Genomic DNA, 25964 nt, shown 5'->3' on the forward strand with positions numbered 1-25964 from the left:
TCGGCTCCTTCCGCGGCTCCTCCCGCGGCTCCTCCCGCGGCTCCTCCCGCTGCTCCGGCGCCTCAGCCACGTCTGAAAGCGGCTCATTGTCTCTCTGGGCAGCTCGGATCCGCGGCCGTGCCGGGAGGCGGCGGGAAGGTACGGGCCGGCCGGGGGGGAGGGTAGTCCCGCAGGGCTCCTGGTCCCTGTCGACGAGGCACGCGATGACAGACCTTTTTTTCGGTATCTAACAACGGTGTTTACAACCGTTTGCAGTACGTTTCAGGGGATGTTTTTAAGCCGTTCGCCTGCGCCCCTGCTCGTGCTGCGGCGGCCGTACGTGCAGCGGCAGCGGCCGTACCTGCTGCTGCGGCCGTACCTGCTGCTGCTGCGGTACCTGCTGCTGCTGCGGCCGTACCTGCTGCTGCTGCGGTACCTGCTGCTGCTGCGGCCGTACCTGCTGCTGCGGCCACACCTGCTGCTGCTGCGGTACCTGCTGCTGCTGCGGCCGTACCTGCTGCTGCTGCGGTACCTGCTGCTGCTGCGGTACCTGCTGCGGCCGTACCTGCTGCTGCTGCGGCCATACCTGCCATACCTGCTGCTGCGGTACCTGCTGCTGCTGCGGTACCTGCTGCTGCGGTACGTGCTGCTGCAGTACGTGCTGCTGCGGCCGTACCTGCTGCTGCGGCCGTACCTGCTGCTGCGGTACCTGCTGCTGCGGTACCTGCTGCTGCGGCCGCCGCAGAGCTGGTGTCGCTCAGTCCCGAGCCGGGCGTTGCTTGACGGGTAGTCAACTGTTGACAGAGGTAAAGCTCGTGAAAAACAGCCTTTTTTCGTCCCTTCTCCCCTCCCGCCCCCGAGAACTTGGCCGATCCGGGTTAAGCTGGATTTGTTTGCTGGAGCTGGTGAAATGGGGTGCTTTGGGTAACATTTCCCGTCATTCTGGGAAAGCTTTTCATTTTTCTGCTACTGTGTTTAACCTGTGTTTTTAGGTGGGAGTGACATACTGGACAAAGAATTTGTCGTTAGTTGCAGCAGTTGCCTCGGTGGGTCACACAGGGCACACCTCAAGCCGTTCGTCCTCAGGCCGTTTGAATTTGGGGACACTATTGTACCAGTGCAGGTGAAGTCTCAAATAAGTGAATAGCATACAGTCACTGTCAGTGTCTCTTTGTCACTCCAGTTTTGCCATCCTTAAAAATAGTAAAAGTTCCTAACAAAAACTGTAACACAGCAGACCTCATTTCTTGAACAGTGGTAATTCTGGTAGATGAAGACATTTTGTGATCTTCAGCTGCATTGCATGGAGAAATAGGTGGTGTAGAGCTATGCCTGAACACTATTATCTAACTCCAAACAATATTAAGGGAAAAAAAAAAGCCCAGTACCTTTTTTTAAAAAATATTTTTTCTGGTCAGATAATGAAATCTATGGTATGTTTAATTGTATTATAAAGTATTTAAGCCTGATGATTACCTGGAAGCAACTCCTCCAGTCTCATTTTCCACTAGATTGTAAAAGGAAGTACATTTTCAAAAGCTGGATTAACGCTATCAGCTGAAATGCTAATATAATGTCAGAATTCAGAATTGCAGAATGGTTGAGGTTGGAAGGGACCTCTGGAGATCATCTAGTCCAGCCCCCCTGCTCACGCAGGGTCACAGAGCAGATCGCACAGGATCCCAGGGGGTTTGAATGTCTCAGAGAAGGAGACTCCACACCCGCTCTGGGCAGCCTGCTCCAGGCTCTGGCACCTCCCAGCAAACAAGTTTCTCCTCCTGTTCACATGGACCCTCCTGTGTTTCAGTCTGTGCCCGTTGCCCCTCACCCTGGCGCTGGGCACCACTGAACAGAGTCTGGTCCATCCTCTTGACATCTACCCTTGAGATATTTGTAAGCGTTGATAAGATCCCCTCTCAGCTTCTCCAGCTGAACAGCCTCAGCTCTCTCAGCCTTTCCTCATAAGATGCTGTAGATCCCTCAGCATCTTTGTAGCTCTTGCTGGACTCCCTCCAGTAATTCCTTGTCCTTCTTAAACTGGGAAGCCCAGAACTGGGCCCAGTGCTGCGGATGTGGCCTCATCAGGCAGAGCAGGGGGGGAAGGCGACCTCTGATGATGTCTGATTACAGTACATGTACTGTACTTTGTACATGTACTGTACTTTTTATTATTTCGGTTGCAGTTTCACTGTTGTATTAAAAAAATTAAGCAGGCCTATTAACTCTTTCAACTCGTTAGCAATGATCAGCTCCTGGAAAGACTTAACTCTTTTTGAAGTACCAGTGGCTATATAGAAGGCACCATCCAAACTGTCTTTTTCTTCCCCAAAGACCAATCTGTCTATTGTTGGTGATACAGTAAGCTTCGCCTTGTTGAAGATGTGTCATTTCTAGCTGTGGAAGAACACTAGAAGGCGACATTTTGTCAGCTGGGTGATTTATAGCAGGAATTACTGGCAATATTGTGCATCTTTCTTGGACCAGCTTTGTCATGTTCCTGCATTTCACTTTTTTGAGCAGCAAACTGTGTTTCTAACGTTAGCTCATAGAAGCCATTCTAGTAGTGGCTGCATTGGTGCGATGTCTTGTAGGTGAACTATGTAGTGAATAAACTTCTCGATAAGGTGTAGTAAACCTTCAGGTGATCTTTGTGTATCATGCTGTGCACAAACATTTTTCTGTTATTTCTATAAAATGCACAATGACATTTACAATTACCATTCTTTTCAGAGTCAGTACTGAGGTGCTTCGTTTTTTTAAATACACAAATGATACTTAAATTCAGCTCATACGATTGCTCTGGAAGTCAGCATTTAGAGTATAACAAGTGTACAGGACAAAGTCATTTTTGGCTAGCAAAAGTTTGAGCACATAATATAGTTGAAGTGATTTCTGTGTCATCTATAGACTTTGGCTTTAAAAGTGCTGCATAACCTGTTTTAAATGGAAGCGTGCTGGAAATCTTCTCAGACGCAAAATGACTGGGGAAGTCTGTGATAAAGACCACTAAGATTCAGTTGCTCAGAAGTCCTTTTAGGGGAGCAGGTACTTGTAATTCTTCTCTCGGTTGTTTTGCGTTATTCCAGCCAGATTTTTCAGTGTTCCTGCAACAGACCCAGACCTGTTTGTTCCGAGGGAGTCTTTCATCCCAGCCCTCTGTCCCAAGCTCAAAAGTGCCCATGTTTCTTTACAGCTCTAATGTGAGGCACTCTCTTTCTACAGCCTTGTTGGCATCCCGGAAAAGAATGAGCAGCTAATAGGAGGGTCTTAGGGTATGTGTGTGGGGGAGTTGTTTGTTTCATTTTGGTTTTTGTGGGTTTGTTTGTTTGGTTTGGCTTGGGTTTTTAGCTATGAAGTAGTAGTAGTAGTAGTAGTAGTAGTAGTAGTAGTAGTAGTAGTAGTAGTAGTAATTATTATTATTATTATTATTATTATTATTATTATTATTATTATTATTATTATTATTATTATTATTATTATTATTTACTAGGTCAGTTCAGGTTGAATTCTGTACTGAAAGGAAGTTCAGTGCTAACCTGCAAAGATCTGGTTACTTGATTCCAATATTACTTGTCTTATGGGACAAATGAAAGTCCCTGAAAAGCAAGAGCTAAATGATCATCTGCTGAACAGTTTATGTCTTTCCTCCTGCATTCTTTTCTACCATTCTGGGTCTGAAAAATGCTCTGTTCAGAAAACAAACTTTCTGGGGTCAATACTACCGCTCACTGTATTTTTACCCTGCCTGGTAAATGGGATAGCTTTCTGTAATGTATCTGGTCTCTTGGCAAGCAATGGCAGACGGTAGTTACCCCCTGCAGCTCAGTATTCTATCAGAGACAGTTTAAGTGATGAAGAAAATCATTGCTCTGTTGGCCAGTTTGTGTAACTAATTTCGTTTGCACAATATGTAAGAATAGTTATTCTGGGGCAGACTCAGGTTCATCTAGTCCAGGATCTTGTTTCCGTTGGTAGACGTTAGCAAACCAGGCCAGTGACACAGCTTGAGTCAGGACTGTCAACTAAACCGTATGTGCAGATGCTTTTCAGATCACATTTGAACATTTGTATTGGCTTGTGAAGAGATGATTCTGTCTCAATAGTTTGTTAGGATTAGACTTGATTATTCTGCTATTAGCAGAGCTCTCCCTGAAGAAATAGTATCACAAAAGCAGCAATACTACTATCACAGAAAAGGAGTGTCATTGTAACTGTTATTAAAATAATTTATGCTTAGCAATATTCATTATGTACAAAAGCATGTATTGTGATACCACTAAATATTGCAGTACTTCAGGCGTCTCAGCTGGGAGGTGTGGAGGGCGCTGGGGTGCTCTGTGCTGCGACTCCGTGTCCCTCACGGGACGTTTTCTGCGTCTCGTGGCTTCCTCGCCACGTCTGGTCTGTGGCTTCCCGGGGAGGTGAGGAGGTGCTTGCTGGAGGGTTTGTCACGGACATGGCAGCTGAAGCGGCAGCAGCGCCAGGACATCGTCCCGTCCGCGTTGCAGCCGGCAGGCCCGCCCGGGGCGCGCGGTGCGGCCGCCGCGGTGGGCGGGGCGGGGCGGGCCCGGCCGCGCGGGGAGCGAGGCTGGAGCCGGGGGCTGTGCGGGGGCGGGGCTGTGCGGGGGCGGGGCTGTGCGGGGCAGGGCTGTGCGGGGCAGGGCGGCGCGGGGGCAGGGCGGCGCGGGGCCAGGGCTGTGCGGGGGCAGGGCTGTGCGGGGGCAGGGCTGTGCGGGGGCAGGGCGGCGCGGGGCCAGGGCTGTGCGGGGGCAGGGCTGTGCGGGGCAGGGCGGCGCGGGGCCAGGGCTGTGCGGGGCAGGGCGGCGCGGGGCCAGGGCTGTGCGGGGGCAGGGCTGTGCGGGGGCAGGGCGGCGCGGGGGCAGGGCTGTGCGGGGGCAGGGCTGTGCGGGGCAGGGCTGTGCGGGGCAGGGCGGCGCGGGGGCAGGGCTGTGCGGGGGCAGGGCTGTGCGGGGCAGGGCTGTGCGGGGCCAGGGCGGCGCGGCCAGCGGTGCAGCTGGGGCTGGTGGAGGTTCGGCCTGCTGCCTCTCTGCGCTGGAGGAGCTGCCGACAGCACCCTCTGGTGGGTCCCGCGGTGGGAAAAAGAGATCAGAAGGAGTAGCCTGGATCGCGAGGTCCTGTCCCTCACCCTTAAGGCAGTAGATTTACAAATATCTATATGTATATAATATTCAGCAGCTTTATGAGAAGGTGATTCTTCAGGGTGTTCAAAACCTGCTTCTACCTCAGCTGACATTTATCGAAAATCGTGAAAGGGCTTGGTGGGTTTTGCACATTAAAGGGGTCTAAGTTAACTGCAGAATGCAGTTGCAAATGGTAAAATGGTATTTACATGGAAATAGAATTACATGTGCCCGATGTGAGAAATGCAGAAATAAAAGGCACCGTTTACAGAGAAAATCCAGTGAACTGGACATGTATTTGGTCTCACGCACTGAAAACTGCACAAGAGAATATTCTTACAGATGCTGCGTTTTTTGGTGTAATTATTCGTTTCTTTTTGGTGTCTACGTGCGTGCATATTCCTTAGAAACATCCCAACTTTTCCAAAAGAGTAGAAGATTAAATACTGAAAATTTGTATCTACTTAGTGCTTTACTTTGATATTGCATTTTTTCTTGTGCTTTATATCATACTGAAGGGTAGACAAATGCTTTAGCTACGGTTATTTTACGTATTATTTGTAGTGCTTATGGTGGACAGACTAGTTCAGACACAAATTAAGGACTAATACTCACGTTAGCTGGTTTTTCGTTGGCACACTATTGTCTGCAACAGTACTTGGGTGGGAATCAGAGCAAGGAGAGGCCCAAGAGGCAGTCCTGGCAGACATGAATTTTAAAAACTGGCTTTTCTTTTGGCATCTACATGTTTTTATTCCTCACTCCCCCGCCCCTCACCAATAAGGTGTGAAGAACGGTTGGCGCTTGCATTTCTGCAGTGATCTTGATTAGAGTGGAGCAGCAGTTCTGCATAGCTAGAGTAGAAACATGTCATTTAAAAACAGTTGTTGGGTCTCTAAAAACTATGTAATGGGTTAGACCGTGAGGGGCTGCAGAATGCAATCTTCATGCAGAAAATGGCTAATGTTTGGCAGACAATAAAAATATCTGAGGTAGTTATGGCTGGCTGGCTTTCAGGCATAGAATCTGTTTCAGGAAAAAGCCTTGAACTAGCAAATGCAACTGCTTTTCCACTTTCGTTTAGATTCTTTCATCACCTCTGTTTGGAGAGGTGTCAGTGCAGCCTGCTGGATTGCTGATAATCCTCACATCGGAGAAACTCATGGATGCTTCTGGTGACGTAATATGCAAAAATTCAGTATTTGAATGAGGCAAATTTTATCTATGAAGAATGGCCATGCTGAATTAAATGAAAGGTTTATCTATCTGTGTGCTGGTTTGACTGAAAGTGAGTTCATTGTCTTCATGCAGTTATAAACTCTTCTTTTTTGCAGCTAGCATGGTTGTTGTTTAGATGTAGTTCAAGAACAATAAGTTAACACCCTGGGGCAAAATTAATATTTTTCTTCAAGTAACTTTCCAGTGGTTTTGAGTTGGAACAAAGAGGATGTCAGAGCTTACTGTTATTGTAGTTGTTGTCTGGGAACCATGGTCTTTCTGAGCTCTCTATCTGCAGGTGTGAGACAGCTGGGAAGAAAGGGGCCATAGATGGGGCAGAGCTTGACTGACATCCAGACTGATCAATGAGAATATTCCATGCCATTAGCATCATGCTTCCTATTTGAGGAGAGTTGAGTTTTCCAGCTGGGGAGACCTGTTGCAGTTCTGCTCCATTTCGATTTGAGTTCCTTTGGCATTTGGCTGTTCTACCGTTTTGCAGTGGGCCTCTGGGCCTTTCTGCCTTCTTGGCTTTTTCTCTCTCTTTCCCCAGGGGACCAGGGGAACCTGTTTGGGACCAGGGTCTCTCTCTGTTCCCAGGACTGGCTGCTCAGTGTGGACAGAGTTCGCAAGGAATTGTATTGAGTATCTTCTATTTCATATTCTCTTCCATTTTATATATATTAGTAGTAGTAGTGACATATTAATCTTATTTTGATATTTTATTAAACTGTGTTTATCTCAGTCCACGAGTTTCTCCCTTCCCTTTCGATTCTCTCCCCTATTTGGGGGGCGAGGGAGGGGGGCGGGCAGTGAGTGAGTGGCTGTCGTGGTTTTGATTGCTAGCTCAGGATAAACCGTAGCAATCTGCCCTTGTGCCTGACAGTAGCAAGTGGTGGATTACTGGGCAAAAACTTAAATAATACAGGAAATGTGATTTCTCCTAGTTTATCTACCAAGTGCAGGTAGATACCTTGAGCCACGTATAGTTTAGGGAATTGCTAGGCCACTGGCTGTAGCCTCATCTTTGAGACTCTTCTTCCATTAATTACTTTCAATTGATATAATAATTTGTTGAACCCTTGTATACGCTTGCTGCCACAGCATTTTGAGGCAGAGTTTCAAATTTTTGTGATGCAGTGTACGAAAAGGTTTTGTCGTAAGTGATCACTTAACTGAATTCTCCTAATTTTCCTGTTTTGAGAAGTTGTGAGAGAGTGTTTTTGCAGTTGCTCTTTCCAGGCCACTTGTTATTTCCCTGTAATGTGAATAGTGACCCAGTAGGCTTAAGAGACTGATGGTAGAGGAGGCCTAGCATAAGTCCACCTGAAAAATCCATGTAAGTGATTTTGTTACATGATTATGCAGTAGATGGTCAAAAGGTATAATAATGATTAAGTTGAAGACCTGCGTGCATAGCCGAAGCTGCATTCTGTTGGCAACTGTGGTCTGGGGCTCCTCCACTCTCTTTCCGTTCTATGCCTTTTTATTCCATACCTTCTTCCAGCTCCAGTGCTGGTCTGTGCTTTGCTGAGTTGTCTCAATGCTAAAAAGCTAGATCAAGAAAAACAAGCAGGTAGCTTTCTTCCAAGCTAGTGGACTGAAACGGCTTGGCAGAGCGTCTAATAAACATTGGGACTATATAAGAGACCCTTAGGGGGCCACGGGTTTCATCCTAGGTGGTGCTATTGCTGTCATACGTCATGGATATTTGCGCAGAGTTAATGAGAATGTGGAACCACTGGAGAAAAGTGCCTTACATCAGTGGGAGCACAACCATAGTTTTAGAGATAAATAGATGCTGTTGCTAAGCTGGAGAAACAGGTTGTATGTTAGAAGTAGGGAACATAAAAAACAGTAAAAAGGCATTTTTAGCTGAGTGGTTATGAACTAGAGTGGATGTAAAGAGTATACAGAACTTTGTGTCCAAAGAAGAGCAACGGAGCTGGGGAAGGGGCTGGAGCACGAGTGTGATGGCAGCGGCTGAGGGAGCTGGGGGTTCAGCTGGAGAACAGGAGCTGAGGGGAGACCTTCTGATCTCTGACCTGCCCGAAAGGAGCTTGGAGCCAGGGGGGGTCGGGCTCTGCTCCCCAGGAACAAGCGCCAGGACCAGAGGAAACAGCCTCAAGTTGCGCCAGGGGAGGTTTAGATTGGAAAGTAGGAAAAATTTCTTCCTGGAAGGGGCTGTGGGACATTGAACAGGCTGCCCAGGGCAGTGCTGGAGTCACCATCCCTGGAGGGGTTTAGAAGACACGTAGATGTAGTGCTCAGGGACATGGGGTAGTGGTGGACTTGGCAGTGTTGGGTTAATGGTTGGACTTGATAATCTTAAAGGTCTTTTCCAACCTAAATGATTCCATGACTCTATATCTTACAAGTGAGAGATGGTACTTTGGGAGAATAACTTCCACCATCAGGTTAGTACCTTACTCATTTGCCTTGCTCTATTTACAACATACTGCATGATACCAAAGATAGATGCTTTTATTGACTCCTTTTCATACTCAGCTCATGGTCTAGTGTTTTTCTTGTCTTACATACAAAGGTTAGTAGCAAAATTGCATTAATTTAATATAGAACACATTTATTTATATCGTGAAGAGAGATCCAGGCAGTGAAAGGAGCCAAAACTGTCCATTTTTACTATCTCTTTCATTTGACCATTTGTTTCAGCTTTTGGTACTAATTAATAGTCTCTTTTCATGTTGCATTAGACTGGCATTAAGACCTTAATGCATTTATTATGTCAAATGAATGTGCATCTGTGTTTGCTATTCTGCATGGTTTACTTTCAAGAGTCCGGAGTGTGTTGATATATGTACCTTTCACTGTAACAAGAAAAAAAATGTCTAAATGTAGCTAGATAGCAAATGCTTATATGTAAAACTCTCAAGGTGATCTTCATACACAAGGATTCTTATTTTCCTAATGCCATGCCTGCTAACATATACTGACTGCTTACAAGTAGAATCTGCAAAAGTGAGAGCACAAAGGGGTAGATGCCAAAAACCTCTCATAAAAAGTTGTGCGGAGTGCCTGTTCCTTGAACTTTGACTTCAAAACAAAACAGAAGTCCATTTGGGGTTGGCATGTCTAAAATTTCCCAAGAGTTACATGCAGACTGATTCTAACTCACAAACAGGTAATTCCTTAAATGCAAACTCAGAGTCTTAAGTCATGGAGTGAATGCGCTCCAGCCCAAAGACACGTCAGCTGCTTTTTCACTTTAACATCTGTAGCCAGATGCGGCTTCAGGTTGTGAATTTTCACCCATCTTCTGCAATTTGGAAAATACAGGGTTGTGCACACGCATCAATCAGAGTAGCGCCCTACTGCCGCCACAGGGTAGAATGCTCACATTAGATAAGAAGATTATTTTTATTTTCGTAGCCACAGTTATTGATGTTCCTATCTACTCTGTTTAAGGGATAGGAGCCCTTGTAATGTCATACTGAAATGGAAATACAGTGGAGCGATTCCGAAAGGTTTTTTCCCTTTGGCAGTATTTACCAGAATTCAAGGTGAGGGCTTTGTATATTTTTTAGATTTTTTTTTTTTCTCCAGCAGTTGACCTACATCAACCCAGGGTTTCCTTCAGCATCAAACATTTGCTCCAAACTTATTTCCTTTGTGATCTTGCCGTCACACATTACTTTCTTTCAGTTTGCAACACCTGTCACCTGCAGATGACCATCTCCCAGTGCCACTGATTAAGGAAGTAAATAGTTCCAAATACATACATGCATATTTTAAGAAAGGTTTTGCTAATGCAAGAGTTTGTGTGGTGTAAATTTTATCATTATTGTGCCATAGGGGCAGTGGTTCACCAGCATTTTCCTTCTCTTTTTCAGCTTCTTTTGTCATTTTTCGTCGATGAGAATGGCAAGGATTCGGATTCCTAGCACAGTCATTATACTTTTTGTTACGGTTCAGACTGGATTCTTACTCTTCATGTATGCCCGGTACAGTAGCTTCATGCCTCAGCCTGAGGAGAAACCATCTCAAGTCCACATCCTCATTCTCTCCTCCTGGCGCTCTGGATCTTCTTTTGTCGGTCAACTTTTCAGCCAGCACCCCAGCGTCTTCTACCTGATGGAGCCTGCGTGGCACGTGTGGGTTACGATGTACCAGAACAGTGCCAAGGTCTTGCACATGGCGGTGCGGGACCTAGTCCGGTCGGTGTTTCTGTGTGACATGTCTGTATTTGATGCTTACATGCCTTGGAAAAGAAACTTATCAGATCTTTTCCAGTGGGCAGTGAGTCGGGCTCTGTGTTCAGCTCCTGCTTGTGACTCCTTTCAGCGTACTGACATAACCAGTGAAATGGCATGCAAGACTCTTTGTGGACGGTACCCGTTCAGCAAGGTGGAGGAAGCCTGTAAAACCTACAGCCATGTTGTCATCAAGGAGGTTCGGTTCTTTGACCTGAAGGTCCTCTACCCACTTCTCACTGATCCATCCCTGAATCTCAAAATTATTCACTTGGTCCGTGACCCCAGGGCAGTCGTCAAGTCACGGGAACAATCTGTCAAAGCATTAGCCCGTGACAATGGGATTGTTCTGAGTACCAATGGCACTAAAGTGGAAGACAGCAAGTACAAAGTAATGCAAGAGATTTGTAGAAGTCATGTCCAGATTTATGAAACAGCTACTCTAAAACCACCTGGTTTCCTTAAAGATCGCTATTTAATGATCCGTTTTGAAGATCTGGTCAGAGATCCATTATCAGAAATCTCAGAAATGTATAAGTTTGCAGATCTTAGTTTGACCCCCACGCTCAAAAGCTGGATCTATAACATCACACATGGACAGGGACCAGGAAAAAAAAAAGAAGCCTTCAAAATCACATCTCGAGATGCGGTTAGTGTTTCACAGGCCTGGAGAAATATTCTTTCCTTCCAAAAAATTAAGAAAATACAGGAAGTTTGTAAAGGTGCTATAAACATGCTTGGCTATCAGCTGGTGGATTCAGAAAAAGAGCAAAGAGATTTGTCATTGGATTTAGTGTTGCCAAGACGACAAAATCAATTCAGTTGGTCATCATTTGATCCAAAGCACTGAGACATTATTTTTGAGAGATCTAGGATGGGGGGAGAGGGTGCAGATGGTTGAGTGTTTGTCTACTGTGCAGCATATGGGTAACTTGAAAATCCTTGGCTGGTGAGTTTAACTATCTTTCTGTCTGTTGGTTTTCTGTAATGGAAGGAGTTTGTTTATTTTTTTTTTTCCTGGAGTTTCCTACACGGCAAAAAGAAACAAACAAAATGCATGAGAAATGCCACAAGATACTTGTCAGGTTGCAAATTTACAGCTGAGCTGTGCTGTTGTCAGCATTGTTTTAAAAACGTAATTTAAGAACTTTCTATTAAAAAATGAATTGTCAAATATGTCTTCATTCATTGATAACAGCTTCTGTTTTCATGCTTTAAATGTTTAACAATTTCAGTTCTTAATTAATATAAATGCAGCAAAGTAGAAACTAACTTTCTTCCACAATCGCTTGACTGTCTTCTTTTGATTTAAAGTTGTTATGCAGTTGTGTATTTTTTTTAGACTTCTCTTGATGTTTAGAATTTTAATATAAAAGTTCTCCAGAAGCTGGGGCAACTGCAGCAGTTCTGTTGTAAAAGGCTTAAGCAGGAGCTTCATTTATTGATAGGTTTCTTAGTGCTTTCCCTGGAACAGCAAAGTTTGCAATCAGATACTTGAATGTGGTGTTGGCACGGAGTGCAAAACAAGATGAAGAAACTTTGAGTGGAGTCACTGTGGAAATAGCTTCTTAATGCCATCCCAGTCGTGCGTTCTAACGCTGCAACACAGAGTAGGCACACGCTGGCTCCTGCAGCATGATCCGTACCTCTCTCTTCAGAACTTCAAGTTGTTAATGAAGATCACTAAGAAATTCAAAGTGCCTTGGAAATCTGCATATTGATTATACTGCTGTATGGAAGTGATCAATTCGAACAACTTTGATTGCAGATATTGACACTTGTGTATGATGTTTTTGTCTGTTGTTGGTTTTTGTTGTTGTTGTTCTTGGTGGTTGGTTGGTTGGTTGGTTGGTTGGGTGGTTGGGTTTTTTTAATACAGCATGTCCCAGGATGGACGGTACATGTTTGATTGATTCCAGATAATCCTGTTAGAGCTAACTGAAGAATATCAGTAGGTGATTGCTTGGGACTCTGAAAGGTCTTAGCTTTCCTTCTCTTGCCTATGTTGAATGAGAAAGTGGATAGGTGAGAGGGCTGTGTGCTCGTCCTTTCTATGTTACATGTTTTTTCATGCCAAGTAAGACAAACAAACACTTCTAACATTGCAGTGTCTGTCTGTGCTGCAGTTTCGCTGAAGTATACCACCTGCCAAAGGCTCCAGACAGCCAAGTGCCTGAGCAGTTAAGTAGCTTGGACTAGCAATGCTCACAATGTGGTTAACAGGCTAAAAACATGTCTAGTTTACATCATAAATATTTCCCTGTCTGTAGTGTTTTGCCCTTGTTCTAGACACTCTGTATGCCATGCTCTGGATAGCCTGGATAACACAAACGCTTGTTGGTACTGCAGTTGGATTAGTGCTCACAGTGTGGCAGGTAGGTTCAGTCGAACTGCAGCTTAGTACAATTCCATGTATCACCTCTTGCATATGGTCACATCTGAATGGTGTCTAAAACCAAGCTTATAAACAGCAACTGTAAAGCGTTGGTGGCGTATCTTACAGTTCTGCTGCACTCGCAAATGAAAGGCAAGTGTTTTAAGCTGTGGACAGAAATTCCTTGGTTTCTCTGTATTGTTTTCTTGCTCATATGTGCTTTGCTTTTTCTTGCATAAAACTGAAGGTTTGGAGGTTGCCTTGTGCAGTTTTTTGTTTAGAATTGCTTGTTGAAGATTTCTCACTCAGGTGTTGTGGTTTATTTGTTAATTTTGTGGGACTCGGTATTTATCAGTAAGGATTTACAGTTTACACATTTACTGCTCAGGGCATAGATTTTAAAATCTAACCTAAGCCATAAGTTGTAAAGCCCCAACAACCATCTGGGTTCTGAGATTTGCAGGTTTTCAGCTGGAGTTCAGGGTTTACAGCTTGTTGTTAAATAAGCACGTCTAAATCCTGAGATAATAAACTTTGGGCTATTGATCCCAGAGAGAAAGGCACTCACACTCCACAAGGTATTGATTAAAATGCCGTTTATCGAACTTAAAGCTAGAAGGAAAAAGAGGTTAGTATAGGTAGTTCTGTGCACTTCAGATGCTGGGAACTCTGATTTGCACAGAACAAGAGGGACCTTGAAAAAAGACACGGCATATTGTGCAGGATCTTCTTAGAATAAAATAATTCTATTCATAAGTTCTGTCGTCTAACAAAAGGATATTCACACGGGAACCTGCTGCTTCACTTTACGATAAAGACATTCAGATGCCATAATCACCAGGGCCAAGTGGAAGCTGCCTGCAGGCTCCTTTGTTACTGTTAGCCAACCAAGTTTATTTTGTTAGCATGGGATATGAACAGCACAACACAGGCTAGAAGGTGAAGCTCTACGTGCAGCATAGTACAGCTCAGGCCTGTACCTCTCAGGTTAATTGTTACGTGGATCACTAGATCCTTGATCACACAAGAGTGTTCTGGTCAGAATCGCTACAGTAACCTTCCAACCACCCAGCGTTCAGCTCTGCTCTCTGATCCAGGATCTCAGTTTGATACGATCCAGACACAACATGCTGGGTCAGACTGCTGAGGTGGTGGGCAACTGGAAAGCCGTGCAAGTTTCCTGCAGAGTCCTAGTGAAGAGGTAGGGGAGAGGAACAAACTGGTGGGGTCACGGGTCTTCTCAAATACCAGAGCTGAATCCTGTCCCCAAAGGAAAAAGCGGGCAGGGGGCTCACAGCTGCTCTGTGACTTGTCTCAGCAAGGCCTGCAGGAGGAGCTGACCCTTCTCCACCAGACTGATGAATGCTGCTCCAGCAATGACTGTGAAGGGGCCACGGGAAGGGTGAGCCCACTGGCATCAAGCACTTCGGCAGACTCACTCCCAGGTATTAGGTGCATCAACTAATTAATAATTGCTTTATTCTTTACACACAGCTATGGGTCCTGTAGTCCTTTTACATTCAGTAAGATGTGCCTGAGGATGATACCTAATTGCTTCTGAGTGGGAGCTGGTCCCAAGGTCTCTTAGACTGGTTTTGGGTCACTGGCCCCAGAGAGCTCCAGAACTGTTCATAGGGGATTTATGGCCACTCCAGGCTGTTGGTGGCGTTTCCCGTTATCCCAGGGGCAGCCAGGTCCCTCCCAGGGCTGCGTGAGGTCCCCAGGCTGCTCCCAGCCTTGCCTGCAGCACCCTGAGATGCCCCTGGTGTGACCGGGGCCTGTGTGCATGGGGCCGGATGACAGGGATTCTGTGTGCCCTATGCCTTCTGCTGTTGATTGGCCGTGCCTCCCAGAGTCATCAGCTTGCCCTGTCATCCTCTGGGCTTTCATTGCCCCTAACAGTTCTCAGTTTGTCCTTTTCCCCTTAAAACTCATTGTTTTTCATTTTTTTGCACCCCACTTCTTCAGCAAGCTGCTCTCAGGAGCCAGGGCACACTCTACTACCCTGGTAGCCCCAGCTGTCCCTGATGGGGCTGGTGGTGATGGTTCCCGTTCCTGACCAGCTACAGATGTGAGTTGGGATGCTGGGGACAGAAAACTCCAAGTGCTGCTAGTGGAACTAACAATCATGGCCCCTCTACATCCAATGTGCTGTAGTTTACAGGGACTGTGCAGCTCAAGGTGGGTGCGCTTGGGTATATTTGGAACAATGGAGCCGCTGCCAGGCATCGCCTGCTGGGACCGGGACTGACTGCAGAGAAGGCGATGTGGGACTGGAGGTTGGTGCTCAGGGCTGATGGAGTCCCTGCAACTGGAAACGTTCTGGGCAATGTGAAACAAGCGGTGGGGAGGCCAGCACACTGTGAGAGAGGGTGCCAAGGGGACGGTGGTGCTCTGTGGATCACCTGTGACTGACTGGTTCAGCTCCTACTCTATGCCAGCCACCCCTTCCCTGCAGCTCTCCAGCGTGATCCTGAGCTGCAAGATGCTTTCTAGTGTCAGCGGGAGTGTTTCCTTTTATACTGAGTGTGTCCAAAGCAGTGTCAGTTTGTCTTAATGTAGTCTCGAATTGCTCAAATCGCTCTGGCTTTTAAAGGATGCCTTGTGTTTCAAGGTGGCCCGTTTCCCCCAAATCCTCCGTTAGCTCAGTTGCTCTCCTGTCCTTTATTCTAACTGAATTCTTCTGCTTTCTTCTGCACTATTTTTTTCAGATGCTGAACTCTAATTTGGAATTTTTGTTTTTCAGAGGGGGAGCTGTGAACGCCTGATGCCCCCTTCTGGGGCTGCGCACAGAGAGCGTGACCCGCCACAGCAGCTGAGAAACACACCGAACACCCTGAGTCTGCATGTGCAATGGGGAAAATAATAAGAAAAAGAAGAATTTTAGGCCCTGGGGAAAGCGAACTCTCCCTGGATGCGCGCAGCTGGAAAGCAAAACGAACCGTATTTTCGTGCATTGAACCAAAAGCATGTTGTGAAAAAGTGCCAAAACCTCTCAAAATTAGGCATTTTGGAAGAGTTTAAGAAAAAAAAAAAAAAACACTTGTCTTACGGACAGGCACACTGCCCCCCTTTTTGGGGCAAATACGGAGTGAAACGCCAGCAGTTGCAGGGGCATTGCTGGGGATGATCCGGTGTGGAGTCTCTGTCGTGGGTCGGTTCTTCAGAGCGAATTCTCCTTTGCGGGTTGTCCCAGGTGAGTCGTCTGCTGTGGGTGGTCCCAGGTGGACCCCCCAGGTGCAGGTCACCCCCACACACGTCCCGTGCCCCCCCCCCCCCGCCCCGCGCACCTTTCTACTCGCACTGCCTCCCGCGTGTCTCTGCCCCTCCCCAAACGATTTCTCTCCAAACGTGCCCCGCGGGCATTTTTTCCCCCGTGAGACGTGTCCCCGCTCCCTCCTCTCTCCTCTCCGGCCCCCCCGTTCCACACTGCCCCCCCGTCGCCCCTTTGCTCGCGGACCCCCGGGGCGCCTGCGCTGCCCCAAAGCGCCCGTTGTCTCCCCCCGTAGCTCTGTCCTCCCCACCCACTCGCTGCTCTGCAGCCCAGCCCCATGGCGGTTGTTTTCCCTGGGAAGCTATATTTCTATTTCTAGTCATACATATTTATGCATATATACACACACACATATGAAATTATTTTTAAGTTTCTATAGATGATATATAGAGAGATACATATATGTATATTTTATATATGTGTGTATATATATATATATATATGCAGATGGAGCATCCGAGGGCTCTAACGGACCGAGAAAAAACTGGAAATGGAAACAGAGATTAAATAGAAGGGAAAGCCGCGCCGGCTGTGCAAATCGCCTGGAGGTTCCAGCGAGTGGGTGGAGAGAACGCGAAGGGCGGTGCAGAGCGGGCCAATCAGGACGCGCGAGAAAGCTGGAGGGGCGGAGCCGAGCGCCGCGCGGGGCAAACGGGGAGGGGTGATGATAGGCGGGGAGAATGGAAATTGACGTGCATAGGCAGCCAATCGGGTTGCGGAAAGGGAGGCGAAGGGGCGGGCAGGAGGGGGCGTGTCCCGCGGGCTTCCCGATGCGCATGCGCAAAGATGGCCGCTGGCAAGCGCGGGCGGCGCTCTCGGCGGCCGTGTGCGCGCCCCGCTCGAGCCCGGAGCGGTCCCGCCGCGCCGCCGTTCGTCGCCGTTTCTGCGCGGCCCCGGTGAGTGCCCGGCCCGGCCGGCTCCGCTGCGGCTCCGCCGCCCCGGAGAGTCGGCTCTGGGAGCCGTGCTTGTGGGGAAAACGGGCCCCAATGGCGCGGTCCTCGCGCGGCTGCGCCCCGAGGAGGGTTCGTGGGGGCGGAACACGGGGAGGAGCAGCCAATGGGACGGCGCGGTGGCGTGGAAAGCAGCCAATCAGAAAAAATGCCGAAAAGGAGCCCGCTAGGGTGTATTTTAGCTCACCGGGAGGATTGGGGGGCCACCTGGGGATAACGTGAATAGAGAAACCTCGATGACATGTAATGGTCAGTGGCAGAAGTTGATTGACGGGAACCTGAGGAATCCAGCCGAGCAGATCCACCGGTCCTAGTAAAGCCAGGGAAACACAGAAAAGAAATGGAGTTTTTAATTGATACTGGAGTATCTTGTTCTATTTTGAACCAGGAAACGATACCCTCAGATAAAGATTTTGTAACTGTAGTGGGAGCTACTGGCCAACAAAAGAAAGCTTTATTTTTACGGCCAATCAAATGTAAGTTAGGAAAACCAGTCGGAATGTATAAGTTCTTCTATATGCCTAGGTCACCAAAACTGTTACTAAGACGAGACCTGTGAAAACAATTGAAAGCAATCATGACATTCAAACGGGGGAAAGTGAGATTCAAGTTAAAAGAGCCGGGATTTTAATTGGCAATGATTCAAACTGACAAGCAAAGCCAAATAGCTCGGGAAATATTGGATCAAGTATTTGCAGGGGTATGGGCTTCGGCAGTTCCTGGTAAATCAAAGAATGCAGAACCAGTGAAAATTAATTTGAAAGCTGGAGCCGGACCAGTCAGAACTAGACCATATCCTCTGAAATTAGAGCATAGAGAAGGGGTAAAAGAAATGACCGGTAACTTTTTGCAGTTTAGGCTGCTGATAGAATGTGAGTCAGAAGCGAACACTTCAATCCGGCCTGTAAAGAAACCAGACAGTAAAAGCTATAGGTTAGTGCAAGATTGGAGAGCAATAAACAAAATTACGGCAGATTGACACCCGGTAGTAGCTAACCCTTACACATTGTTAGATAAATGGCGAGATAATCACAAATGGTCTACCGTGTTGGATTTCAAAGATGCCTTTTTCTGTCTTGCATTAGCCAAAGAGAGTCAGAAGCTTTTTGCTTTTGAGTGGGAAAATCCCTTTAGTGGGAGAAAGACCCAATTAACCTGGGTCGTGTCACCCCGGGGATTCAGGAGCAGCCCTGTGATTTTCGGAAACCAGTTAGCATGAGAACGTGACGCCTGGGAAGCTCTTCCGGGCAATGGGACTTTGTTGTCTCCTTATAGGCACGAAACCCGAAGAGGGTTGTGTGCAATGGACTGTAAGCTGACTGATTTTCTGCGATTAAGTGAGCATGGGGTTTCCCAACAGAAGGCCCGGCTGATGCGGCACCGAGTGACTTATCTGGGATTGGAGATCTGCGGAGGACGGCGAGAGCTGGGGACAGAGCGGAAAGAACCTGTTTGCCGGACGCCGGAACCGGCGACGGTGAAAGGGCTGCAGACGTTTCTTGAAAGGACAGGTTGGTGCGGGCTTTGGATTTGTAATGATGGACTCTCAGTAAAGCCTTTGTACGAACTGTTAAAAGAAAACAGCTCCGAGTTGAATTGGACGGGAGAAGCCGGGAGGGCTTTTTCGCAACTGAAAAAGGAACTGGCGAGGGCTCCGGCCCTGGTCCTCCCAGGTGTCACCAAACCGTTTTGGTTGTACTCACACGAAAGGCAAAATATTGCTTTGGGTGTTCCGGCACAGCAGTTAAGATCTCCTAAGCGAGCCGTGGTCTGCTTCCCTAAGCAACCAGACGAAGCGAGCAAAGGCCGGCCTGGCTGTCTTTGAGCCGTGGCAGCTGTCGCGCTCGATGTGCGGGAAGCTCGTAAGCTCACTGTGGGACAGCAAATGACTGTATTAGCGTCCCCTGAAATACCAGGCCGTGTGGGTGGAACAAGATGATGGAAATATTGCTACTACTGACATTGTCAATCCAGCTTCTCTCCTCAGTGGATCTGTTTCGGAGCCTGTGGTGTCCGGTTGCTTGGAAACAACAGAAGCTGTTTACTCCAGCGGACCGGATCTAAAGGACCAGCCAGCCACTGGAGGATGCTGAAGGCTCCTGGTTCACCGTCGGAAGCAGCTCTGCGTAAAGCAAGGAGTACGTCAAGCCGGGTATGCGGTGACAACTACCCACAAGGTAATCGAAACTAAACCTTTACCTGCAGAGACCTCTGCCCAGAAGGCTGCGCTCACACGAGCTTTAGAATTATCCAAAGAGAAGGAGGTTAATATTTGCACTGTTTCAAAGTATGTTTTTAGAATGGTGCGCGCCATTTGAAAAGAACAAAGTTTATTAACAGCAGAAGGAAGACAGATTAAATATGATACTCCAATTGTTGGGAGCTGTGCCGTTGCTAGAAAAGTTGCCATCGTGCGTTGCAAAGGGCGTCGAAAGGGAGCAGCGATCGGGAAATTGGAACTAAATTGGCAGATCGCAGATTATACTGCTAGACAAGCAGTGTCACGGCCCCCCTGCCCTGCCTGGCCTCGCTGGCTTTTCTGTTGTTCCGTCGCGGTCCTTCTCCCACCCTTTCTAACTGCTTTCCCCTCCCTCCCCCAGCCAGCCATCCCCTCTTTCTTTTCTCTCTTCCTGGGTGTTTTTTTCTTTCTGCGTATCTCTCTCCAGCGGCCCAGCGCCGTTGGTTTGGTTTGGTTTTTTCCGCTCCGGCGCCGTCCCGCTCTCTGTGCCTCTTTCCCCTGGCTGTCATTCTGTGGTGCTCCTCGTGTCTGTGTTCTTGCAATTCCTCCGTCTCTGTCCTGCAGCCCATGCTATTGTCCTGCTCCCTGTCGTCGTTTCTCTCCCTGCATTCTGCCCCCGTCCTTTTTTCCCTTCCTCGCTCCATCTCTCGGTCCTGCTCCCTGCCCGCCCCCGTTCCTGTTTCTCTGCCCTTCTCCTGGTCTTTCCCCTCGTTTCTCTGTCCCGTTGCCTCTTTGTTTTTGTTTCCATGACGGTCTGCCCCGCTCCCTGTCCCGCGGCCCGGCGCCCGTTTCTCCTTGGTCTGTCTCTTCCGCTGCCCGTTCTAGGAGTTTTCCCCACCGTCTCTGTCCTGCTGCTTGTCTCTGATCTTGGCCTCTCCTTCCCTTTGCCCTGCCTCCCTGTCCCTTTTGCCTCTCTCTCTGTGTCGCCTTGTCTTGCTCGCTGTCCCTGTCTTTCTCTGACAAGCTGACCTGCTCCTTGCCCTCCTTTTTCGTGGAATCACAGGCTCATTCTGCTTGGAAAAGACACGTGCAATTTTATAATCTCTCGACTGTTTAGAGAAACTGCCTGGAAGAGATCATTCCTTTTCTTGTTTTCTTTTCTTTTTTTTTTTTTTTTCTTTTCTGTTCGTTTGTTTGCAGCGAGGCAGCTCATGAGGACAGGTGAGCTGCTGGACTCTTGAACAAAAACGTTGAGGGCGAGGAAGGGAATCCTGGCTACGCTTAGGCTCGGGGAAATGTACGTCGGTATGCGTGTCTGTCATCCGCGCGGCTCTGGGAAAGCGCGTTCCAGGGCAGCTGAAGCTGCCCGCGGGTCAAGAAGAAGGGCCGGGGGTCTGAAAAGAAGCGGGCGCGCTGCGGCGGCGCGGGGGGCGCGGCGCGCCCGCGCTCGGTGCTGCCGTCTGGTGGCCACGGGCCGGTACTGCAGCTGGGAAGCGGCGCCCTGTGCCCGTGCCGGGGCGGGGCCGAGGGGGGCGCTGCCGCTGCGGGCGGGGCCGTGGCCGTCAGAAAGCGGGGGGCAGCGGTCGGACCGGCCGCCGGGAAAAAAAAAGAGGCCCCCGGCTCTCGTGGGGCAGCCCCGCTGCGAGGGGGCACGGGCGAGGCGGCAGCAGGAGGCGGCAGTCTTCTCGGTCCCGGGCAGAGGGGGGAGAAACCTGCCGGCCGGCGCTCCTTAGGGTTGAGCGTTTCTCTTGTCTTTGTTCACAGTGAATTTATGGGCACACTGGAAATAGCCTTGAATGTTTAAACGTAGAACTGAATTTTTAGTGAGAAGTGGCATGGGTATAGTTAATTTTGGAGCACCTGGGTGCCAGTTGAAATGTAAGGAATGAAACGGGATGGAAACTAGTAATCGAACCTGGGGTTTACTTGTGGGTTTTTTTCCTTGTTAATATGTCGATGGCATGTTGTCCTGCGGCTCGATCCCCGTTCTGTTTAGTGGAGTCTTCAATTGAGGACATTCAGGTAAAAAAATGTGTCCTTCCAGAAAAGGACTAATCGTTTGTAGGGCTGAGAGAGGCTTTTAAGTACGTGATCCGAATTGAAGCTGAATACTACTTTACGATGCTGCTGTTGGTCTTCGCTTTCGTTTGTTTCCCCACCGCTCCCTAATGTTTGGGAGCTCCAAGTTGGATTTTATTTTTTTCAATGACTAAGACGTGTTTTTCCCCCAGGAGGGGCTGAGCTTCAAAATGAATGTGTTTGCTCACAAATGTGCGAGTCCGTTGGTGTAAGACAAACAGAAACCCACCGTAGTCAAGTTCGAAGCGTGTGTCTGGGAGATGGATGGTTTAATTTTACGAGTCCACACCTATGCAATTTTAGTGCCGGAGGAAAATGAAAGCTAAGGGCTTTTTGTGGTGTGGGTAGGCATCCGCACACCTTTTTAGGATAAGCGAATGACCGCGGTTTGTTCTTTACTTTTCAGTTTCCATCTTTGAAGCTGCACGGCCAAATGCGCTCGGGGTCCCCGCAGGGCGGCGAGCAGGCGAGTGAGGATGCAGAGCGGGCCAATCAGACGGCGCGAGCAAGGTTGAGGGGCGGAGCGCTGATAGGCGGAGAGAATGGCGATTGACGTGCGTAGGCAGCCAATGAGGTTGGCGAGGGGGCGGTGCTTGTGAAGTCCCTACTGCGCATGCCCAAATGGGCGCAGTCCTCAGTCAGGTCCGGCGCCGGCGCGGGCTTGTGGGGGCGGAGCGCGGGAAGGAGCATCCAATAGGAGGACAGCGCGGTGGGGTGGAAAGCAGCCAATGAGAGCGCGCCGACTCAATCCAGTTGGAATAGCTAGCTCCCTGGCAAGCGTGTCCGTGGTGTCTCGGGGGGGTACCGGGAATGAACGGGACGGGCGTCGGGGCGAGGGCCGGGAGGCTGCGGAGCTCTCGCTGCGGCCGGCTCCCGGGGATCTGGAGGCAGCCGGTTCAGGGCAGGGCAGTCCTTGGTGAGGTCCCCGGAGCCGGCAGAGGGGCGTGAGGTGACAGGCGGGAACCTCCCGCCGGGTGTCGGTGCCCGCTGAGCGCGGCGGGACGGTGGGAGGGAGCGAGGGGAAGGGAGCGGCGAAATAGGCGGCATGTGAGTGCGGGCGTGGCGAGGGTGACCGTGACGTTGGAACAGGAGGAACGGGATGGGCCAGTGCGGTGGGGAGGTGTTTAGTTAGGTTTCCCCCTCCTGCCCTCATGGCCGAGCTCGCGAAGCTGATGAGAGGCGTGTGACTCTTAGGGCAGGCGTGTGACTCTTAGGGCAGGCGTGTGACTCTTAGGGCAGGTGGGCTAAAGGTCTGTGGCCTGGAGCCGTGTCTCCGGTGCAGCGCCCATTCCCGGTATTGCAGTCTCTCCGGGAGCGGCGCAGCCCCCTTTTGTCAGGGGGATGTTTAAAAACAGAGCTAAGGTGCGGTTGCAGGCTCGGCGGCGTGGCGAGTGGGGTGCCGCTTTGGCGGAAGTGCGGGAGCTCAGGGCGAGGCCCGGCGGGTTCTGTGTCTGTACGTGCGATTGGGTGTGTCCACCCACGCCAGGCTCAGGGTCCTTCCCGGCCCGAGCGCCCTCCCCGTGGAGAGGAGCCCCGTGGAGCCGTGGCACCCACGCGCTCAGCTTCCCCTTTCTGGACAACGTGGCACAAGAGAAAGAAAAAGAAAACGCACACACAAAAAGACAGCGCAAGACCTCGCGCCCAATATGCACGTGGCTTTGCGCTTCGGGCGGGGAGGCGATGGGCGGAGGGAATGGCAATTCAAGTGCAGCGCGGGCCGATCGCTTGCTTGCGTGCTGCCGCGGGCCGGGGACAGCTGGGGTCGGGACTCAGAGGCGCTGCCTCCGGGTGCCGTCGGCCAGCAGAGCAAGCCGGGCGCGTTAGCCTTCCGGCACCGGGCTGGCGGGCGGCGGTGTTCATTTTCGGGACTTGCGGCCGTCCCTGCGACAAGGAGGCTTTCCTGCCGCGGCTCTCTGGTTTTTTTGTTTTGGTTTGGTTTGGGTTTTTTTGCGGGATTCCCGCGGGACGCGGCACGCCTGCTGGCCCGGGGCTGCCGCGCCGGGTCTCAGTGCTGCCGTCCTGTGGGCAAAGCGCGGTACTGCAGGCGGCCGCCCCAATGCGGTGCCGCGGCGCGCCTCAGTGCTGCCGTCGTGTGGCGAAACTCGGGTACTGCAGCGCACGGCCAGCAAGCGCTGCCGCTGGGCGATGGCGCAGGCGCCCGTGCCAAAGGAAATGCCAAAGGAAAATGAAGGAGAAGGGTTTTTTCTGGTGTAGGTAACCATCCGCACGCCTTTTTAGTATAAAGTGAATGACCGCGGTTGGTTCTTTACTTTTTAGTGTCACTCTCTGGAGCTGCACGCTTTCAGCTTTACTGACTGAGCCAGACGCGTAGCAGCAGCAGCAGCAGCAGCAGTAGCAGCAGCGTCGCGAGGGCCGGAGCTGTGGCGGCGGATCCGTGAGCACAGATCCCGCTGGCGGCGCGAGCCCGTCCCGCGGCCTCGCTGGGGTTGTCTCCTGCGGCGGTGCCGGAGGGAAGGGGCGAGACGCTTTGTAGCGTCAGCGAGAGCGTTTCCTTGTCCGCTGAGCGTGTCCCAAATGGTGTCAGTTTGTCTTAATGTTGTCTCGAATTGCTCAAATCGCTCTGGCTTTTAAAAGATGCCTTGTGTTTCAAGGTGGCCCATTTCCCCCAAATCCTCCGTTAGCTCAGCTGCTCTCCTATCCCTTATTCCGACTGAATTCCTCTGCTTTCTTCTGCGTTATTTTTTTTCAGACGCTGAACTCTAATTTGGAATTTTTGTTTTTCAGAGGGGGAGCTGTGAACGCCTGATGCCCCCTTCTGGGGCTGCGCACACAGAGCATGAACCGCCACAGCAGCTGAGAAACACGCCGAACACCCTGAGTCTGCATGTGCAATGGGGAAAATAATAAGAAAAAGAACAATTTTAGGCCCTGGGGAAAGCGAACTCTCCCTGGATGCGCGCAGCTGGAAAGCAAAATGAACCATATTTTCGTGCGTTAAACCAAAAGCATGTTGTGAAAAAGTGCCAAAACCTCTCAAAATTAGACATTTTTGAAAAGTTTAAGAAAAAAAAAAATAACCTGTCTTATGGACAGGCACACTGCCCCCCTTTTGGGGCAGATACGGAGTGAAACGCCAGCAGTTGCAGGGGCATTGCTGGAGATGATCCGGTGTGGAGTCTCTGTCGTGGGTCGGTTCTTCAGAGCGAATTCTCCTTTGCGGGTTGTCCCAGGTGAGTCGTCTGCTGTGGGTGGTCCCGGGTGGACCCCCCAGGTGCAGGTCACCCCCACACACGTCCCGTGCCCCCCCCACCCCGTGCACCTTTCTACTTGCACTGCCTCCCGCGTGTCTCTGCCCCTCCCCAAACGATTTCTCTCCAAACGTGCCCTGCGGGCATTTTTTCCCCCGTGAGACGTGTCCCGGCTCCCTCCTCTCTCCTCTCCGGCCCCCCCGTTCCACACTGCCCCCCCCGTCGCCCCTTTGCTCGCGGACCCCCGGGGCGCCTGCGCTGCCCCAAAGCGCCCCTTGTCTCCCCCCGTAGCTCTGTCCTCCCCACCCACTCGCTGCTCTGCAGCCCAGCCCCATGGCAGTTGTTTTCCCTGGGAAGCTATATTTCTATTTCTAGTCGTATATATTTATGCATGTATATATATACCCACATATGAAATTATTTTTAAGTTTCTATAGATGATATATAGAGAGATACCTATATGTATATTTTATATATGTGTGTGTATATATATATGTATATGCAGATGGAGCATCCGAGGGCTCTAACGGACCGAGAAAGAACTAGAAATGGAAACAGAAATGAAATAGAAGGGAAAGCCGCGCCGGCTATGCAAATCGCCTGGAGGTTCCAGCGAGTGGGTGGAGAGAACGCGAAGGGCGGTGCAGAGCGGGCCAATCAGGACGCGCGAGAAAGCTGGAGGGGTTCGTGGGGGCGGAACACGGGGAGGAGCAGCCAATGGGACGGCGCCGTGGCGTGGAAAGCAGCCAATCAGAAAAAATGCCGAAAAGGAGCCCGCTAGGGTGTATTTTAGCTCACCGGGAGGATTGGGGGGCCACCTGGGGATAACGTGAATAGAGAAACCTCGATGACATGTAATGGTCAGTGGCAGAAGTTGATTGACGGGAACCTGAGGAATCCAGCCGAGCAGATCCACCGGTCCTAGTAAAGCCAGGGAAACACAGAAAAGGAACGGAGTTTTTAATTGATACTGGAGTATCTTGTTCTATTTTGAACCAGGAAACGATACCCTCAGATAAAGATTTTGTAACTGTAGTGGGAGCTACTGGCCAACAAGAGAAAGCTTTATTTTTACGGCCAATCAAATATAAGTTAGGAAAACCAATCGGAATGTATAAGTTCTTATATACGCCTAGGTCTCCAAAACTGTTACTAAGACGAGACCTATGAAAACAATTGAAAGCAATCATAACATTCAAACGGGGGAAAGTGAGATTCAAGATAAAAGAGCTGAGTTTTTAATTGGCAATGATTCAAACTGACAAGCAAAGCCAAATAGCTCGGGAAATATTGGATCGAGTATTTGCAGGGGTATGGGCTTCGGCAGTTCCCGGTAAATCAAAGAATGCA

At 49.5% G+C, this 25964-nt stretch overlaps 1 protein-coding gene and 1 long non-coding RNA gene across 3 annotated transcripts; both read left to right on the forward strand.

Annotated features, from left to right (window-relative positions):
• The first annotated feature begins 21 nt into the window (after positions 1–21).
• LOC135991963 (carbohydrate sulfotransferase 5-like) lies at positions 22–11720 on the forward strand. 2 transcript variants are annotated; one of them, XM_065640849.1, is made up of 2 exons: positions 22–138; positions 10190–11720. In XM_065640849.1, the coding sequence occupies exon 2, from the start codon at positions 10212–10214 to the stop codon at positions 11397–11399; it is 1188 nt and encodes a 395-aa protein (XP_065496921.1). In that variant the 5' UTR covers positions 22–138; positions 10190–10211; the 3' UTR covers positions 11400–11720. The 2 variants fall into 2 exon arrangements, with proteins under 2 accessions (XP_065496921.1, XP_065496922.1); XM_065640850.1 differs by lacking the exon at positions 22–138 and adding an exon at positions 1030–1102.
• A 4261-nt stretch (positions 11721–15981) lies between these two features.
• LOC135991879 (uncharacterized) lies at positions 15982–25280 on the forward strand. The gene is made up of 5 exons (XR_010606664.1): positions 15982–16119; positions 18508–18658; positions 19122–19324; positions 24151–24596; positions 25120–25280. It is a non-coding gene; the product is annotated as an uncharacterized LOC135991879 (long non-coding RNA).
• Positions 25281–25964: the final 684 nt, after the last annotated feature.

This window comes from Caloenas nicobarica, chromosome 9 (genome assembly GCF_036013445.1).
Source record: "Caloenas nicobarica isolate bCalNic1 chromosome 9, bCalNic1.hap1, whole genome shotgun sequence".
NCBI lineage: Eukaryota > Metazoa > Chordata > Aves > Columbiformes > Columbidae > Caloenas > Caloenas nicobarica.

Coding starts and splice junctions, on each gene's coding strand:
- LOC135991963 (XM_065640849.1), top strand. CDS start 10,212: ATGAGAATGGCAAGGATTCGGATTCCTAGCACAGTCATTATACTTTTT.